At 38.1% G+C, this 20625-nt stretch overlaps 1 protein-coding gene across 1 annotated transcript in view; it reads left to right on the top strand.

The window, feature by feature from the left end:
- The window catches only part of ADGRL4 (adhesion G protein-coupled receptor L4), a 124985-nt gene extending 104787 nt beyond the window's left edge, over positions 1–20198 (top strand). Inside the window, exons 15-17 of the mRNA XM_070746214.1 lie at positions 8875–8966; positions 11015–11183; positions 17788–20198. Of these exons, the coding sequence (XP_070602315.1) occupies positions 8875–8966; positions 11015–11183; positions 17788–17850 (324 nt within the window). The 3' untranslated portion in view covers positions 17851–20198. The remainder of the gene's footprint in view (positions 1–8874; positions 8967–11014; positions 11184–17787) is intronic.
- The last annotated feature ends 427 nt before the right edge of the window (positions 20199–20625 follow it).

Here is a 20625-nt window from a genome sequence, read left to right as displayed (position 1 = left end):
CGGCCCGGCTGGAGCTTCCCTGATGGTGACGGCAAGTGAGGTTTGGGGCCCGGTAGGAGGGCGCCGGCCACTGTTGCCTCTAAGCTGCGTGTGCATGCGCCCGCACAGCCATTAGGAACCCCCCCACCGGCAGACACTTTTGAAGTGGCGCAAAACCACCCAGTCCCAAATCGCTCCCTTCTCCGGCCAGCAAAGCCGGCTGCCCAGGAAAGTGCCGCATTTGAAAAGTGTGTGTTTAAAAAGCGTGCTGCTTTGCCAGGCAGCCGGCTTGCTGGCTGGAGAAGCGAGCAATCCAGGACTGCGTGGCTTTGCGCCATGATGACAACAATGGCGCCATGGCGGCCTTCAAGGGATGCCTTTCATTGTGCCCCACCACCTATTCCTGCAGGTAGAAGTCAGGTGCGCTACCGGGAGGCGGAGGTGGCGCGTGGCCGGGCACTGAGCACCGTGAACGCCTGGGAGGGCGAAGAGGTGGATGTGGCTGCTGCCTCTTAGCTGCAGAGTCGGACCGGGGCAGAGGCAAAGGTGACAGGGGAGTCCACGCTGGGGCCATGCGGGGCCGCTGATCCAGGGGGCCGTGGACCGGCAAGCTGCCCTCCACTCTCTCTCCTCTCTCTCTCTCTCTTTCTCTCTCTGTTGCCAGCATGGTGTATGAGAGAGAAAGAGAGAGAGAGAAAAAGGAGGAGAGAGAGAAAGCAAGAGAGAAAGAGAGAGAAAGAAAGCAAGAGAGAGAAAAAAAGAGAAAGAAAGAAAGAGAGAGAGAAAGAAAGAAAGAAAGAAAGAAAAAGTGAAGGAAAGCAAGGGAGAGAGAAAGAGTATGTGTGAGAGAGAAAGCAAGAAATATAGAAAGAGGGGGGGAAGGATGGAGAGGGAAAGACATAGAGGGAGGGGAGGAGGGAGAGAGAAAGAGCAAAAAAGAGAGGAAGGAAGAAAGAGGGATGGAGAGAGAGAGAGGGAAAGAAAGAGGGAGGGAGGGAGAAAGAGGGCGAAAGGGAGGAAGAAAGGGTTTTTTTGTCCAAACTTTTTTTACCACCACCCCCCTTCAATGTTCCCCAGGATTTTGTAAATGTGAATAATGTGTCGCAGCTTAAGAAAGGTTGGGAAACACTGTTCTAGTTTACTGTGGCAGCAAATAGGATGGCAATACCAATGAAGGTTCTTATCTCACCCTTTTCCACAGCTTTGTCAGCTGTGTACTATCCCTGCAACTCTTCATAATAGGATATAGATGTAAATGTGCATACTTCAACTCAGTAAGCACAAGTAATGCATATGAAAGTAAGTCATTAACTAAGTGTCACAAATATGCAAAGTAAGCTCAATCTACCTATCTATTTGCAAATCCTAATTTTGAAAGGTTATTGGGGAGAGGGGAGAAGGTGTGAACATGTATTGCAGATGGTATTAGTTAACGACCCAGTGCCTATCTAATTTAAGCAGGCAAGTTTGAGAATTTCTATCTAGAACTCCAAGTTGAAATTTAGAGTCTTATATGAGAAAATTCTGACCTTGGCCACATCCCCTCACCCTCCAAATCATTCAATTAACAGATTTTTGTAAAAGTCCTCAACATACAACAATTCATTTAGTGTCCATTTAAAGTTGCAACTGAAGTGATTATTTTTCGAACTTATGACCATTGTAGCAACCCCAAGCTTACATGATCAAAATTCAGGCATTTGGCAACTGGCATGTATTTATGACATTTGAACTGTCTCGGGGTCATGTAATCACCTTATGTAACCTTCCCAGCTGGCTTCCAACAAGCAAAGTCAATGCAGGAAGCCAGCTTCACTTAACAGCTTAACAACTGTGGCAAAATGGTGCAATTTTTTTTACCAACTGGTTTGCTTAGCAGCAGAAATTTTGGGTACAATTGCAGTCATATCTCAATGACTACCTGGTATTCAAATATGGTTGAAATCTGGAATAAGCCAAAACTTGATCAGACTGCATTTGAAAATCTCACAATGTTTTAACCTGCTCATTTTCAACTACTTTTTCACCTCTATGTTCCCACCATATATTTTTATTTCTAGCACATGATCATTTTCACATATGTTTTTATGAATCGTTGCGTTGAATATTCAATCTTTTGAGAATGAAGTATTCTTTTTAATCAAGAAATCCTTTTTTTCTCCTTAGAATATTTTTTAAAAATATGGCAGGTATACTTTATGACTTCCATGAGAGAAATGTCACATGGAAATAGGGGAAAGGATGTGAAATGGCCAGAAATAGAAATATTCCTTTCTAATTTTTATTTATTTTTTCTCTGTTTTCTTATTTAGTTTTTTGACTAGAATAAAACCACACATTTTGGAGTAAAGTTATAATATGTTAAAATTAATAAACATAATTATCTTTATTATACCAAATTACCATCCAAGATGGATACTAATGACATTTAATTAAGGTTGAAGGCATGGTTGAAATAAAACTGCCATCAGTAATTTCCTAAAGGCTCTGAAGAGTTTTATGACCCTTTAGGGTAAACTTTGAGAAATTCAAAAGTGTTCCAAAAACTATCTAATTTTTTTCCTAAAAGGAGGCAAAAAATCATTATGGACTAATGATATCTCCAGCCTTTTAGCCTGAAAAAGGAAGATCTCTTCCAATATTGGATCAAAGTGTTTCTTTTAGAAGAAAACATGATCCTTGATGGGAACTAGAATATTACTATGACTAAGAGCATCCGCAAAGTCCTTCCAAATTAGGTGTATGTATGTGCTTGTTTATTTGTTTATTTGCTTATTTGCTTATTTGTTTATTTGCTTATTTGCTTATTTATTTAACTTCTATGTCACCCTTCTCGAGGCGCCACCCCAGCATGTAGCATATCAGGATGGTGGGAGCCAATCTCACCCTGGGAGGGCAAGATGTTTAAAATATTTCTTATTTAATGTGCAATTATTACTTAATTTTTATTTGCCTATAGACCATCCTAAAGTCAGTGGGCCGATTAAAGCAGAATCTAATATGGATAATTTGTGACCTGAAAGGGAAAACAAAACAGAAACATTAATAGTTGGGGTGGGAGCTTTAGTTTATTTTTCCTGTAATGCAACTTTCTATCTTTTCCAAGATAGTATATATTATTTAACCTTTCATTATTTTATTTAACCCTTCAAATCATCTCTCTCCTTTCTAACTTACAGATATCTCTCACTTAAGTATTTCACTCTCCTTTATCTCACTTACTGAGACAGGATCCAATCTCTTCTCTTTAACCTATGACATTCTACCATTTCTTTCTTAAATACACTTTCACCCGTCATCCCTTGATCCTTATTAATAGGCAGGAAAAACTGTCTTCCTATTGAATCTGAGCTGATGAAATATATCATAGATATATTTGGGGGGGGGGGGGGAGGTTAAATGCCTAAGGGAAATGGCTTCAGTGAATAACTAGATGCTTCCAAACTTTTTTTTTAAATTCACAACAAAGACTATGGCTGGGCAAATCAAAATTCAATTCTTTTTCCTATATGCCAGTATAAGGCAAGCTATGCATTCAAAGCCAGCTGTTTAAGCAAACTGCCAGTAGAAGATGAAATGCCTTGTATTCCTCAGATGTGAGCTCAATATGGAGCTGTCTGGATGTCTTACAACTGAGTCATGGATCCTAATGCAAAATCTAATACACTAGATATCGTGTGGCTTTCTGATTTTCTCCAGAGGAACTCAGAATTACAATGATTCGTACTTGCTGTTCCTGCCACCTGAAAACAGGCACTACAGAGTTAAAACACTGGAGGATTTATTTATATACTATAGCATTCAATAACTTTTCATTTAAAAGATACTTTATTTTATGGTTGTTGTTTACACTGAAAGCTGCTGAATCAAATAACCCAAAGAATATAAACGAAAAACAGCTTTATCTTGGTAAATATCATAGGGACCAAGACATTTGAAAGATTTAATAATATAAATTCAAACCCACAGCGGACTTTCTTCACTCTGGAGGCCATAATAATTACAATTGGAAAGAAGTTGGATATTTTAAGTAGAAATCATCTGAATTCTGATTCTTATATATGCAGTCCATTCTCTGCTCATGAAATGTTTTCCATCCTTTCCCATCATAGTCTAGCAAAGAAGAATTCTTGCAGTGTGACATGCTAAATATTTGTCCATTTACTGTATATAGTAGCCCATCTACTTTGCGGTGGATGCGGAGTAAGCACACAGACACAGAAAATGTGGAGTAGGCGAAAAAATGGCAAAACTAAAAGCGTTATGACCGCCAAAAATTCCTACTCAGCCCCCGTAAGCGACCTCCAGACACACTGCATAAAAGGGAGGGGGCAGATGCCTGCGATCCAGGCTGGTGGCAACAAAGAAGAGGAGGCGAGTGGTGCTTCACCCCCTTTTATATGGGGGATGCGGCTCACCTTCCGGAACTCGTCTTGCCCGGTGTTGTGGTTCAGCCTGAGCCAGATCAAAGACCAGCTGCGTCTGTGCTGGCTCCATGCTTGGGGGAGTCTAAGAGCGGAGGGGAGAGTTCTTTGCAGCCAGACAGTGGAGACAGCAGTCAAGAAAGTGAAGATGAAGAAAGGCCTGGGAGCCCTGGGGAAGGGCTATCTCAAGCAAGTAGCTTGGATTCTCTGGATTCCCTGGAGTCCCTGGATGACGAAGCACAAGCTATCATTAGTATGCGGCAGAGACGCATAGCTCAAAAGAGAACTCAACTGCGTAGATATTATCAGCGCTGAAGGAGGACCACCTGGGGGTTGGGTGTGGTCCTCATTAGCAGGGAAGGGTTTATAAGGCATGAGAACCAGTTCGGCAGTGTGGAGTGTTATCAAAGAGGAGTTGGTGTTATCTGCATTTTCTCTCAGAGTTTTTGTTCCTGGTTCGTGGCCCAGCAGTGTTGAAGACCGGTGGGAGGTTTGTGTCTCTTAGCTCAACAGCCTCATTTGGCATTAAGGATCCTGTTTTTCTCTATGAACAATTGCTTTCATGTTTCTTTTGGAGTTCCAGTGCTTTCCTGACCTGTAAGGACATTTCCTGTTGGCTTCTTTTCTCTTTACCATTATAAAACTGTGTTTGGATTCAACCTGTGTGTCTGGCTTATCTTTTTGGGTTGGTCATAGCTTCCGGAGTGACCCAGACAGAACACCCTGTGACGTGCACGGGGCATGCTGGGAACATGGGGGGGGGCACACATCATATGTGTGCACCTACTATCACCCCCCCACAGGATACCTGCCGCCGGGCTCCGTTGTGCTCCCGGTGCCCCCACAAATGCCGCCGGCCTTAAAGCGGCCAACGGTCAGTTAGGAGTCTTTGTTCAAATTGGAAACCAAGAGTTATTTGGCCTTCCATTTTGAGTCCTCTCCCAAGGATGCATATTCAGCCTTATTGGATTAACTGTTGTGCTTTATTATCTCAATAAAATAATAAAACAAAATAGGATAAAATAATAGAAAAGTTTAGAACAATAAAAATAAAAAAGGATCATGAATGTTGACTAATAAAATCAACCTATGCTTTTAGCATTTAAAAAAAATCCCATAAAGAGTGTGTTCTGGTTTAGTACATTATTATATCTTTATATTATCCCCTTATGCATTCAATTACTAATCGATAGCCTGCTATCTTATCTTTTTTTTCAGCAAGAAACAATCTTCTCTCCCTTCAGTTCTGTCCTACCTGGGCAGTTGACTTAATATTCTGTCCACTCCATCAGCCCAGATATTTTCATTAACAAAGGGGAATATATATTTATGTAATTAAAAGAGGGATTAAAAGGTTTTGATTTTGAGATCTATATATAGTTATATAAGTATGAAAAGTGGAACTGAAATATAAAGTCTAAATTTAATTCTCATGTACATTGTGATCAGTGTAGATTTTTAATTTAAGTTTCAGGTAAACCAGAGAATATCATTGTTAATGTGAGGTTTGATTTATGGGTGTCATTTCCATGACCTAAATAAACTTTGTTTGGCTGCTTTACATTAGATCTGCCAGAAATTCAGTAATCAAAAATCATTTATAGGATAAATTACAGCAGCACAAACACACCACTGTGAACCTATTGATGCTCTTTTGAATCCCTGCATGGTGACCCATGAATGGTCAAATGGATGAATCCCGAAGCAGGATTGAAAGTGTAACCTGAATAGGACTAGCATAATGATGGAAAAAGCATCAAGGAGCAATGACTTTCCCTTTTGCATTAACTGATGGTTTCATTTAAACATTTCAGTTGGTCTCCTAAAAATCTCTTGCCTTCTGGACTGAATTATGTTGGTATCTCTTTTGCTTAAATGTTAAATATTTCTTCCAATCTGTCAAAGGCTGTGACTAAGATGTTTTCTTTTTCAGCTGCTAGAGCTCTACTTGTAAATTACCCATAATTCCCCTATACTTCTTGTGAAGTATTCAAAGATACTTCACAAGAAGATCCCTTCATTCCTCCACTCGAAACAGAATACCCTACGAAACTAGACTTACAATCCTGGGTCTTGAAAGCTTAGAACTACGACGCCTTAAACATGATCTAAGTATTGCCCACAAGATCATATGCCGCAATGTCCTGCCTGTCAAAGACTACTTCAGCTTCAACCACAACAACACAACAGCACACAAGCTTAATATTAACTGCTCCAAACTTGACTGTAAAAAATATGACTTTAGTAATCAGGTTGTCGAAGCGTGGACCTCATTACCGGACTCTGTAGTATCATCCCCTAATCCCCAACATTTTATCCTTAGACTATCCATGGTTGACCTCTCCAGATTTCTAAGTGGTCAGTGGTCAGTAAGGGGTGTACATAAGCGCACTAAAGTGCCTTCCATCCCCTGTCCTATAGTCTCTCCTATATCTCGTATTTCTTCTCTACTATATCCTCCATAACCTTCATTGTGCATTATTGCGTATTGGACAAAATAAATAAATAAATAAATAAATAAATAAATAAATAAATAAATAAATAAATAAATAAATAAATACATACATACATACATACATAAATAAATAAATCATTTTAAATAATTTTCAGAACTCAATTCACAGATCCCATAACTTATCTCAAAGACGATCAGCCAGGGCTTAACTCCTAGCTGCCAATCTTTAACTCAGAATTGTCTCTGCAGTGCAGAAGTATATTAGTTCACCATGATCTCCACCCAGAAGCCAAAACCTAAAAGATTGGCCAATGTGAAGGGTTACACATAGTTCATGATAAACATTTAATTTTAGAATGACACAGAATTGTCATGGCCCATAATATTTACCTCAAAAATATAACCATTGAAATTCCCTTTTGGATTAAATTAAAAATCAGGACAAAGGGAAACATAGCTAATTTAAATCATAGAACTGCTCAAAAGCAGGCTCTAAATTAAAGCCTTCCAGATGGTGAAGGTCCTTCCACCTCCCTACACAGATAGTCCTTAGTTTAGGTCCTTAAACTGCTCTTGGTTTTGTTTTGATATGTGATATTGTGTGTGTGTGTGTAATTGCTTTCCATCATAACTGCTACACAGTTGCAATTTATTTGATAGGAATAGGTGCAGAATAGCCCAAGTATTATTGTTAGAGAAGACGTTCTTCCTGTATAGGATACTGTTATTCCAAAAGACTGATGTGTGATACTGTTATTCACTATATGTTGAAGTTTTATATTTCTCTTTTACTAGTTATTAGTGAAACAAATATAACATTTCTAACCAATTACTATTGTACACTGTTTTATGATTGCTGTTAGCCGCCCCGAGTCTTCGGAGAGGGGCGGCATATAAATCCAATAAATCTAATCTAATCTAATCTAATTACTACAGGTAGTTTTGAATATTTTCAAACATAGAGAAAAAATATTCATTTGCTGGGTTTTTTTAATACATTGCTTGATGAAAAGAAAGGTAGATTAACACAGACTAACACAGAAACTTTTAATGCAAATTCATTGTGAAATCTTCATATATTTCTATATTCTGTACTCAAAGTTTCTATCAATATATCCTTTTGTTAGTGTTCCATTTCTGGCAATGAGGGGAATGCAAAATATTTTAGGTTGATCTTTGTCTAATTTGGTTTGAATTAAAACCCAAGATAAATATTTGTATTTTATAATTAAATTTTGGATGAATTTCTGCTCTCCAAATAACCTTACCAATTCATTTATAAAAGATTTAATGTGTTTTTGGAAAACACTTTAAATTACCATACCATACTATTTAATTATAGTGGTTTCTATTTTACTGATTTTAACTATATTTCTTGACTTATTTGCTAATGTCAGAAATGCAATATATTAGAATAAAAATTATATTAAATATATGCTATGAGGGACCCAGTTAGATTTATTATTTGTTTTCCTTGAAATTTTGGCAAGAGCTTCATCCCAATTACAATATCAGTATTGTGATATTTTCAGCACCTAAGTTGGTTATACACATTTGGATAATATTGGGTAATAAAAGAAATGTTCCAAATTGTATGACATATTTTAAATAAAAAATGTAAATACTGTTTTCTGTACTATGCAAAAGTTGACAAAATATGATATATTTTCCCTTTCAGATTCTTTTTGGAATTTTTTTTAAGGTTTTTATTTTATTTTTCCACTATTCATGCCATTTACTAACTTGTAATGTTTAGTTAATTATAAATATACTTTCTACATACTACACTAATCAGTATTTTATGTTTCCTTTGCCCATTTTCAACTGTAAGGAAAAAGAATTATAATTCAGATTTGCACAAGTACAGGATTTACTACTACTTTATAAAGTGGCTTTTCTTCCTCTAGAATACATCAAGTGGACTTATTTAGTTGTTTTCTATATAAAAAAAGTACAAATGCAACCTGGAAAAGCCTTTTTTTTTCTAAACTAAAATGTCAATCTATATTTTTCAAGGTGAATTGGATGGCATTTGGAGTAATTATCTATAAAGTATTTCGTCAAACAGCCATGCTAAAACCAGAAGTTAGCTGCTATGAAAATATAAGGTAAGAATCAACTTTGAGAGAATTCTTTGGCAGCATGTTTTAAATTGATACCATACAATGGTAGTCTTAGCGAACTACAACTCTCTGAAGCGTTTTCAGTTTCTTAATGTAATAAGAAAGGACATCCCCACTGTATTGCATTAAAGTATTTATTTTGCTGACCTAAGTTGCATGGGATGTTTTTCTTTACAAAAGAATATTGATATTTTACCCTTTATAAGGATCTATTGGGAACAAAATAATAGTGAAACAAAATGATCTCCTGACATCACAAAATACCGAGACATTTGAAAAAACATTATTTCTTGTTGTATCAATATTTCTGAGACATGTTAAGCTTTTCAAATGAGAAACTTTGATTGCTAATATTCTGCTTTTGCAGCTGTCGGCTGGGAGGTTGCTCCGTCTGGATCAAGGGTGTCAAACCCACATCATCACAACAGTGTCCTGTGACATATCAGGACTTTTTTCCATTTCGCTAAACCAGGCATGGGCATGGCCAGTGCATGACACATCCAGCTCATAGGCTGGGAGTTGATAGCCCTACTCTAGATCATTCTTCAGAGTTAAAGTTTTGGGAGATTTTTTTTTTAGAAGCAACAACAAATCTGAGATTAAGTTTGACTGATATGACCATTTTAGTCTTGCATGCCAGGTTAAAGTTTTATATTGCATTAGAATCCAGATAGGAGACTCTTTAGTAAGGGAGCCAAACATATGTTTAACTCTATTGTTCTGAACTCTCAGTAGGGCTTTTGATGTTTCACTCTATTTTCAGAGAGATTATAGAAATAGGTGTTCTATTTTTTTTTCTTCCTTCACTGTGGTTTGGTTTTTATTGTTATTCTTTTTTTTATTTCATAAGCTACTATGATTTTTCCATCAATCTGTTTTCTTTAAACTGATTTATAGAGACCTTGAAAAGCATTTGTGCTGGGAAAGCTGGAATGTGCTATAGGGACCATTGAAAGCAACTTACTGTTTTTGTTGCTTGGAAACATTCACGTTGTTTCAAGTCATTGCACTAGATTTATAGTTAGGATTTAGCAGCTCTTTGATTGATCACTTTGCTCCCATTCTCCACCTGATCAGCTCTCACAGAGGGCCAAGTCTAATGGAGTCAAATGGTTATTGTGTACATGTCTAAGGAAGCAACATGAAAAGGGAGATGGTGGGGATGGGAGATTTGTGTGTGTGTGAGGGGAGGACAGGAAAAGAGAGACATAGAGAGAGACAGAGAATGAGAGAGACAGAGAACAAGAGTGAGAGAGGGGGGGGACACAGAGAGACAAAGAGAGAGAAAGAAACAACTTTCTGCAAAGGTAGTTCAAAACCAGTGGGCTGCAAATGAAACAGAAAATTAATGACTGAGTCCATTTGCAAGAGCACACTGTGTAATTTGTCATAGCTCATGACCAAAGCTGGAGAAACTTATATTAGAATGTGTTAACGTAAGAAGAGAGAAACAATCTCAGGGAACAGATCTGTGAGCTGCTTGGGAGTCAATATCTTGACCCTGCAACAATTTAAACTTCCTTTGCATCGTGAAAGCAAAATCGTTTCAGAATAAGGAGAAAGTCTGTGTTTTGAATAAACTAAGAACCATCTCCGAGGCTGAAACTGAGAAACAGCCCAAAAGTTCCCTCTGTTACCTGACACATATGCTGACCTCAGAGCATGCCGTACATTTCTTTTTTTCCCAAGGTTTCTTAGGGGGTATACTTCATAACAGACATATGTTTTACCTTGGGGAATTGCACCAACAGTAGATTTAAAATCAAATCATATGGTTCTGCAGCACACTAGAGAAAACAGATTTGAAGATTAAGACAGCCAGTGTTTAAAAGCCATCAGCGTTTCCACTTTTGTTGGTGACTGCTCAGAAAACAAAATAGGAACTTTATTCCATCCACGGCACTGCAGCACACCCTAAAGAAGAAACCATGCCACTGCGATGCAGAACGCAAGGGATTGTCAGTGAGTCACATTTAAGGGAAGGAACTAGAAAGAAAAGCAAGGCTAACAGCTCTTCTTTCCCTTCTCCCTAGATCCTGCGCACGAGGGGCACTTTCTCTCCTTTTTCTCCTGGGGGCTACGTGGATTTTTGGCGTGCTCCATGTCATCCAGGGATCAGTGGCCACGGCATATCTTTTCACAATTTTCAATGCATTCCAAGGACTGTTCATCTTTATATTTCTTTGTGTGCTGTCACGAAAAGTAAGGGTTTTTTCCCCAATATATAAAATAGACCATGAGATGAATTTATGGAAAATTATCCTTAAAATGTTCTTCTTCCTGCCATTCTTCATTCCATCTCTCTGTCCTTCCTTCTCTGTCGTTCTGTCAATATATTCCTTCCTTCCTTGGCTCCCTCCCTTCTTTCCTTCCTTCCTTCCTTCCTCCCTCTCTCCCTCCCTCCCTCTCTCCGTCGGTCCCTTTCTGTCAATATACTACTTACTTACTTACTTACTTACTTACTTACTTACTTACTCACTCACTCACTCACTCACTCACTCACTCACTCACTCACTCACTCATTCATTCCCTGTCTTCCTTCATCTCCCGCCCTAAATGAAAAGCCAGTTCTAAATCTTCCTGGGAATGCTGACACCATCCCTCCCTCTTTTCCTTCCTTCCTTCCTGCCTTCCTTCCTTCCTTCCTTCCTTCCTTCCTTCCTTCCTTCCTTCCTGTAAATAGCAGCTACTTGAAAGTTAGAGCTGTTTCAGAAGAGTTTGAATAAAATTGGCTCTTGGAAAGTTTGATTGGATGATTAGTCACCGAAGTCCCAGTCTCAGTAAAAGAACCTTTTCTGAAACTACTACTTGCATTGCCCAAGTAGTAGTCTTGGTGTTCTAGTAAACTAGTAAAGAAAACTTCTCTGATGTCTGCACTGCACTGCACTGCACTGTTCCACCACCCACAGAATAAGGACAATACTGATAATTATGTTTAATATATTCCATCATTTATATCATTTTCAACATCTTATGCAGGATGATCTGCTCACTGCAATAATCTAAATTAAAATATCCCAAAGAAATATATATCCTGTCATATTCATAAGTAACTGCTTGATTATCAAACTGCTCTTGCTTATAAAATGTTTTGCCTAACATTAAATCTAAGTCTGCCCATCTATTACTTAAAGCCCTTATTCCATAATTTGCAATCTACGACAAAACATATTTGAAACCCTCTTCAGATACTTGAAAAGTGCTAACATATCCACTCAAGCTACTTTTCTGAAAGTTAAGCAGATTCAGTCTCTCTTTGGAAAAATTAGTCTATATCCACTGCACATGTTGAGCTCCAACCCATAGTTGATAAGATGTTAAGACAGTGCCCTGGTTTATTTTGTGCTATTCCTTTTCTGTCTTGGCACAAGAAAAATCAAAGAGAAAGAAATAGAGTGGGGAAAGCCTCTTTGGATAGCAATTAATGCCAAGAGAAGACCCCATGTTGTTGAACTGTCATTAAATGACCACTCTAGGAATTAGTTACATGGTATCAAAGTGGCTGTTTCCCTCTTGCCTCTCTACTTCTCCACCCACCACTATTAGCAACACAAGAAAAGATAAGAGGGCTGGGTTCTCATTTTCCTTGCTGCCAGTTTGCTCCTTGATGTGCCATGTAGGTGTGTTGCGTGCTGGGAACGCGTACTGTATGCACATGTTTTATGGAGGTTTGGGCAATGTGCAGTGCTAAAAAAAACCCCAGCTTCTGTATATGCACAAAAGCAAAAAGCAAGATGGTGTCACTTATGGGGCTGCCGAGAGAGCCAGTTTGGGGGCATGGCAGGCCTGGGTTGCTGCGAGTTCTAGCAACACAGGCCGCCCAGTTACTACAATTCCATAGAACCAGTCCAAACTGGTAGGAACCCACCTTTGAAGGACAAGTCTGAGCAAGTCTTCTGCTGTCAGTTTTCTAATCCTAAGCAATCATTACTTCTTTGAATTGGAAAAGTGTACCAAAAGTGCCATTTCTCCCACTATTTCTCCTGACACTCATGGCAAGAGAAGAAGTGGGAAGAGAATAAGGGAGCAGGTCTGATGCTGCCATTTCTCCAATTCCATGGTTTCTATCTGAGAGGCTCTAAGAAGCTGTTCCCCTCCTCCTTCTTTCCCTATACTCTCACAAACAAAAGGGATCAGGGTTGGAACATCTCTTTAGCAATCATCTTCTTTCCCTCACCTAGATGTCCAATCCAGGTGAGACTTTCTTGAAGACCGTCCAGTCCTCCAAAGACTTGTTCAATCCTTTTTTCATAAGGTGATGTAGTCTAAAGAGTCCCTTAATTCTCACTTTCCTTTGCTCGACAGATGGGAGAATTACTGAACACATCAAATAAGACACCGCAGTTGATCCAGATATCAAGGATTGCTATTAACAGAAAGTAGAAAGCATGCATTAAAACGGGAACAGAAAAGTCTGCAGGGTGCCTTTGCAGTGAAGGGCAAAAGTTTTAGGAAGACATCCTTATGTATTTATAACTTTCTGAAATAGTTAACAAGGAAACTGCTGCCTCTGCTAGGAAGCCTTATGAAAGAGTCCTTTGTTTGTAGGGGGAAAAAAACACGCCCGTTCTCTGAACCTACCACCTCAAACCAAGAATAGGAAAGCGTGCCCCTTACTTCCTCTGACCACCCCAAAACCAATCCCCAACATAAGACCAATCTCAAATGTAAACTATTAAATGCTAGAAGTTTAGTCAACAAGATATCTGAATTCCTCCTTCTACTTGACACCTCCAATTTTGATATAGTTTTTATATGCGAAACATGGCTAAATGCTTCCTACCCATACTCCATTATCACATCAAAAAACTACCATGTTTTCCGCTCAGACCATGAATCCCGCAGAGGAGGCAGAGTAGCTATATTTTACAAAAAATTGCTGAACCTAAAAATCCTCAAAGTTGCACAGGATTTATTGGTACCTGAAACTATTGTCTGTGATTTATCCCTAAATACCACAATTCGCTTCTTACTCTGCTACAGAGCCCCGGACTACGACATTGAACATGCTAACAAATTATCCACATTACTAACATGGGCAACCAACTGCCCATACCCCATTATCTTCCTCGGAGACCTCAACCTACCACACATCAACTGGTCCTTAAATGAATGCAGCACGGAAACCATCCATTCTACTATATATAATACCGTCACCCATCTGGGACTCGACCAACTAGTAACTAAAAATACCAGACTTGATAACTGTCTGGATCTCATCTTCTGTAACAGCAAAAGTACAATATATGGCTTACAAATAACAGAACCATTTTCCAACAGCGACCACAGCATGATAAACTTTCGTCTCAACTTAAGCCACACTATGAACCACCAAAATAATACAACACCAAAATTCAATTTCAAAAAAGCGAACTACGAACTCATTGAAGTCCACCTCTCAACATTAAACTGGAAAACTCTATTCTCTGAATGCTACACTACTGATGACCTCTACAACACATTCCTACTCGAAATGAAAATTATTATCAGACTTCATGTACCTCTAACATGCACCATAAACAAAAAAAATTACCTCCCCATCTCAATAAGAAAATTACAAACAAGAAAAAAATCTCTCTGGAGAAAAAACAAAAAAGGACAAGTTTCCAACTTCAAAAGCCGATATAAAAGCATTTGCAATCAAATAAAAGCACAATGCCTTAACTACTACAGCGAACAAGAGGAAAACCTCCTACGCACCAAATCTAATAGAGCTTTCTACAACTTTGTCAACAATAAACTCAAAGACTCTAGACCAATCCCACCTCTCAAAGGACCCAACAACAAAGAATACCATGATGATTCATCCAAAGCCAACCTCTTCAACTCTTTCTTTGGCTCTGTCTTTGTTAACAGCAATGGCTCATCCCCCAATTTCATCAATCGCACCTCAAACTCCCTCAACGACTTAACCCAAGTAGACTTCACTGAAGACCAAGTTGAAAAAGCATTACGTGACCTTAAACCTTCTCTATCAGTCGGACCAGATGGTCTATGTGCATACTTCCTAAAAAAGCTCTCTTCTGCCATAGCTGAACCACTAAGCATAATTTTTGAAAAATCCTTCAGAACCAGCACACTTCCTAAGCTATGGTCGAAAGCAATGGTCATCCCCATCTTCAAAAAAGGAGACCCCTCTCTTGTAGATAACTACAGACCAATTTCACTATGCTGCGTCCCATGCAAAGTCATGGAATCAATTATAAACAAATCAATTACTCTCCATTTAGAAACTAATAATTTGCTCTCTAACAAACAATTTGGTTTCAGAAAAAAACTATCCTGCAACCTGCAGCTCCTCCACTGCAAAAATATATGGACAACTCATCTAGATCAAGGGAAATCTACAGATGCAATTTATATTAACTTCTGCAAAGCCTTTGATTCAGTGGTCCACGACAAACTACTCCTAAAACTCAAATCCTATGGCATCTCAGGATCCCTCCACAGATGGATTGCAGCATTCCTGTCAAACAGACAACAAGTGGTCAAAATAGGAAGCACCATATCCACCCCTGTCCCAGTTAAAAGTGGTGTTCCCCAAGGTAGTGTACTGGGACCAACGCTCTTCATTCTCTACATCAATCACCTTTGCAATTACATCACAAGCAACTGTGTCCTCTTCGCCGATGATGTAAAACTCTTCAACACCACCGATAACACAACTACTCTCCAAAAAGACCTTGACGCTGTTTCTGAGTGGTCTAACACATGGCAACTCCAAATCTCAACTAGCAAATGTTCTGTCCTACACATTGGGAAGAAGAATCTAAACTCCAAATACGAACTGAATAATCAAATTATCACAGATAATGCCCACTCGGTTAAAGACCTTGGTATACTAATAACAAAAGATTTAAGTGCCAAAGCCCACTGCAACAATATAGCCAAGAAGGCTTCAAGAGTTGTAAACCTAATCCTACGTAGCTTCTGCTCTGGCAATCTCACACTACTTACTAGAGTTTACAAAACTTTTGCCAGACCCATCCTCGAATACAGCTCATCTGTTTGGAACCCATATCGCATCTCAGACATTAACACCCTTGAAAATGTTCAAAGATACTTCACCAGAAGAGCCCTTCACTCCTCCACTCGAAATAGAATACCCTATGAGACTAGACTTTCAATCCTGGGCCTAGAAAGTTTAGAACTAAGACGCCTTAAACAAGATCTAAGTATTGCCCACAAGATCATATGCTGTAATGTCCTGCCTGTCGGCGACTACTTCAGCTTCAACCACAACAACACAAGAGCACACAACAGATTTAAACTTAATATTAACCGCTCCAAACTTGACTGTAAAAAATATGACTTCAGTAACCGAGTTGTCGAAGCGTGGAACTCATTACCGGACTCCATAGTGTCATCTCCAAACCCCCAACACTTTACCCTTAGATTATCTACGGTTGACCTATCCAGATTCCTAAGAGGTCAGTAAGGGGCGAGTACAAGTGCACTAGAGTGCCTTCCGTCCCCTGTCCTATTACTCTCCTATATCTCCTATATCTCTTCTTCTATTCTTTCATTGATATATTCTATTCCTATATATATATATGTGTATGTATATGTATGTATGTATGTATGTATGTATATGTATATATATATATATATATATATATGTATATGTGTATATATTCTATTCCTATATTCTATATATTCTATATATTCTATTCCTATGTATTCTATTCCTATATCTTCTTTTCTATTATTTCTTAGATATATTTTACTATGAGTATCTCCTCTATAACCTTCATCATGTATTTTACTATGTGTATATTGATATATACTCACTAAAATCCTCATTGTGTATTGGACAAAATAAATAAATAAAATAAATAAAATAAAATAAATAAATAAATAAAATAAAACTTGTTCTAGGTATACAGGATTTAGGTGTCCACCTCTGTTTTATAGCAAGATAGGGGCACATCACAGAGTAACAAGGACCAAATTGATTGACTGACTGATATAATGATGAGGAAGATTGTATTGTGTTTATTTGCACAAATGCAAAAGGGTAACCATTTAAAGAAAAAAGAAATCATACCTTGCTATTTCATACTTGGAAAAGAAATATATTAAGCAGCGTTGTAAAATTAAGTTTCCAAATTGATATTTTTTTAAAAAATCTTCAACAGGAATTATCAGAATTGATATGGAAAAACCCACAAACATGTTTGGGATCAAGTGACTAGTAATTTCTTGCAAATATAAGAGTATCCCCAGAAATCAGTTGGAAAGTTTATCAATGAACGAACGAATGAATGAATGAATGGCTGTTTCCCATAGCAGTACCATGCAAGCTTTAAATGCCTAGTTCAGATTTGAATGAGCTCTAAAGAAAAATATAATCTGAACTAGAAAAAGTTGGAAATGCACACATTAAATGAATTATAATAAGTCTGGTTTAGTTTGGTGCCCCATACTTAAAAATGAGTTAGGAATTGCCATCATGCTTAAATAAAATAATTCATGCACATGCATAATTCACACTCATGTATTAAGACTTTGAAATCTGATTTATATAACACAGGTCTGGGATTTCAGAAGGTATTTCAAATTATACAGCAGTAATCCTATCAAATGATTAAAGAGGCTCACTAACTATAGTCATCTGATTCCAGACTGAAACTTTTTATTCTAATGTCCTACAACTTATATTGTAAAAACCTCATCAGCATCTTTTCTAATTCCCTAGGGGGCCAAATTATCTAATGCCCTTCTAACAGAATAAGCCACATTTGGTGTAAGAAACTTAAAACATACATATTTACCTATTAATAAGTCAAGGTGCTCTTCATTTCAGATCCAGGATGAATACTCCAGGCTGTTCAGAAATGTCCCTTGCTGTTTTAGATGCTTGAGGTAAATTGATGGAAAGGCAAGATGCACAGCACTGTGGAAGGAAACATAAAACAAGAGGCTTTCGAAAAATTGCTATATTGTGAAAGTATGAAATGAGCTACTGAGCTGTCATCTCTCTTAAATCAATTATTTTCTCTCCGGTATAGGTATTGTACTTAAATGTGCACTCAGGCACGCTATATTGTGTACAAAAACTGCATATCTGTACAAGACAGACTGGTTTATTGTGTAACAAATAAGGCTTCTAAAGGCACCCAGGACTCTTTAGGGCAAACAGCTAAAGCTTGAAAGAGAGAAAAGTGAATCCAAGGTGAAAAGCTTTTTGTTGTTATTGGCAGACTGACTCTTCATTTCCTATCTAATGCTTGGAAATGAAATAATTTCATTTATTGTTATTTAAAGAAAATGTAACCCATTAAAGTGTTTTAAAAAGGTTTTACCTCGATCAAAATACCATGTCCTGCCTTGAAAGGACCTATGTTAAGAAAATGGCAGTGTGAGAAGTTCTTTAGTTCTGATCATAAGGGGAAGACATACAGCAATTTTGCTGAAAGTTTAGATAGAAGGTGTCAGACTTCTTTTAGCTTAAACTCACAGAATTCCTCAGCCAGCCATGTTGATTGAAGAATTCTGGGAATTGAAGTCCACCAGACTTAAATGTGCTAAAGTCGGGGAAAAAACATCGTCTAATCCTGTCCTATAAAGTGGTGGTGCATACTAGTCGTTCATTGTTGACTGATTTAAACATATTAGGTTTTTAGCTGTGGTTTTTTAACTTATTAGATTTGTTTTGTATGCTTTGTTTTACATTGTATCCTGTGAGACGCCGCATGTTTTCAGAGAACGGCAGCATTAAAATCTAATAAATAAATAAATTGTCCATGAGAGAGAGGAGTGGAATTCTCTGTTTTTATCCATATAGGGCTAGATAAAGGAAATCTGCCTCACACAGATTTCCATGATCTGCTAGTGAGGGTTTCTGACATGGCACGGTCAATAATGATATATAGCTTATCAGTATTCATTATTCGCACCTCAAACGTTTCACTCAAAACAACATATCTGCATAGCAAAGAAAAGGTGGAGCTCTTTATGTTTGACAGAGATATGTATTTAAAGAAAAAACTTTTCTTTTGCAATACTGCCTTAAAATAATGGCGATGTCACAACATTGAGTGGATCACCAGTATGGAAAGCATGTGAAGGGACCAGTTTACAAAGCATAGTTGTGTGACAAAGTAACCTCTCCTTAAAACTTTATGGAAGCCATGTCCCACAGAAGGGTTAACAGGACCCTTTGAGAGTTTCACCCAATTTTGAGTGGAGGGGGAGAGGGAGGGGAGAGGGAGGGGAAGAGAGAGAGAGAGAGAGATGTAGATTACCTGGGAAAAGGTACTGCAAGAACTCGTGATATTAATGTCTTCCCATCCCCACATCCAACTGGGTAGTCACAGTTATTGTGATGAAAGTAGTAGTTTCACCAGGTGGGAGTACTGTAAGTACTGTAAGATCTAAGTCACAGGTAGCAAACCTGTGGTATCACACTACCATCACATGATGTTTTTGTGATGTTTTTCCCCCTTAGTGGAGTTGGGATGGGTGTGGCCTGCACATGACACATCCGGCCTGTGAGCCGCCAGTTTGACACCCCTGATCTAAGTCAACCTGTTACGAACAGGAGCACAGCCATGTAATTCAGCCAGTTTGCTTTAATGAATTGAATCAGGTGATGGAGACAATGCCTTTTGTTTTGCTGAAATGAAGAAGGCATCCCAATTCCTTTGCCAAAGCAATGTTGGTAGTCTCACACAACTGAATCTCATTAGACAGGACTAATTTGATGCTGCCAAAGAAGGCATTGAACTTTCCCAGCCCAGATAAGCTTTAGCATATGCTAGTAAAATTTAAACTGGTCATTCCAGGGCATGGTGCCCAAGCCAAATGCCATATGTAGTTAGAGATGTGCCTTGCTGGAGGTCTTGCTGGAAGCAAATGTTGTTATATACAATGCATGTATATGTGAAAACTGCATTGTATATAACAACATTTGCTTCCAGCAAGACCTCTTCAGGCCAGTATGGTCATTGAAGGACTAATTTCAAAATGTTTAAATGCACGTGAAACCTACAAATAAGAGGCTTTCTAGAAATGCAGAATTTCTCTGGTAGGCTTCCATGAGAAACAAATTTAGAGGACTGAATAAATGAGAGATGAACATGTATGCCTAGATGTAAGTGTAAATCTACTTATTGGATTAAATAAATCCTTTAAATTAAGAATATCAAAGAGAATGTTGCTGTTTTTCAAATGCCAGAGCATCTATATAATAATAAATCAAATCTATGTTAACAAGAACTGGAGTGTTGTCATAGTAATTTTACCTCCTCCACCGTTCTATTTTGTAATTTCAAAGACTCTAAAATCTTAGGGATGCTGGGGAGGGCTGAGGATATTTACAGCAAAACACAAGCAATGTCAAAGAACAACTATAGCTGGCCAAATAGGTTCCCTATTAACCAGTATTTGATGTAAAGAAACAAGTTACATATAAATAGTTCTCAATCTTTTTCTAATTCTAGTTGAATTGGAAATGTAACGAGGTAGCGAAGCTCAAAGATATGAGCAACAAAAGCCTTTATTTATATGTCTTTGATGTTGTTGTTTTTCTTTATGGAGGGAATTTATGTTTCCTTGTTGTTTTTATTTCTTTTTTTAGTCCTACCCCTTGCATTTCTTTCTCTAATTCTTCACTTTCCTATTGAATGGCAACTTCTACTTA

This window comes from Erythrolamprus reginae, chromosome 3, assembly GCF_031021105.1.
Source record: "Erythrolamprus reginae isolate rEryReg1 chromosome 3, rEryReg1.hap1, whole genome shotgun sequence".
In the NCBI taxonomy this organism is placed as follows: Eukaryota; Metazoa; Chordata; class Lepidosauria; order Squamata; family Dipsadidae; genus Erythrolamprus; species Erythrolamprus reginae.
The sequence above is the reverse complement of the archived record's forward strand: the minus strand, read 5'-3'. Positions and strand labels throughout refer to the sequence as shown.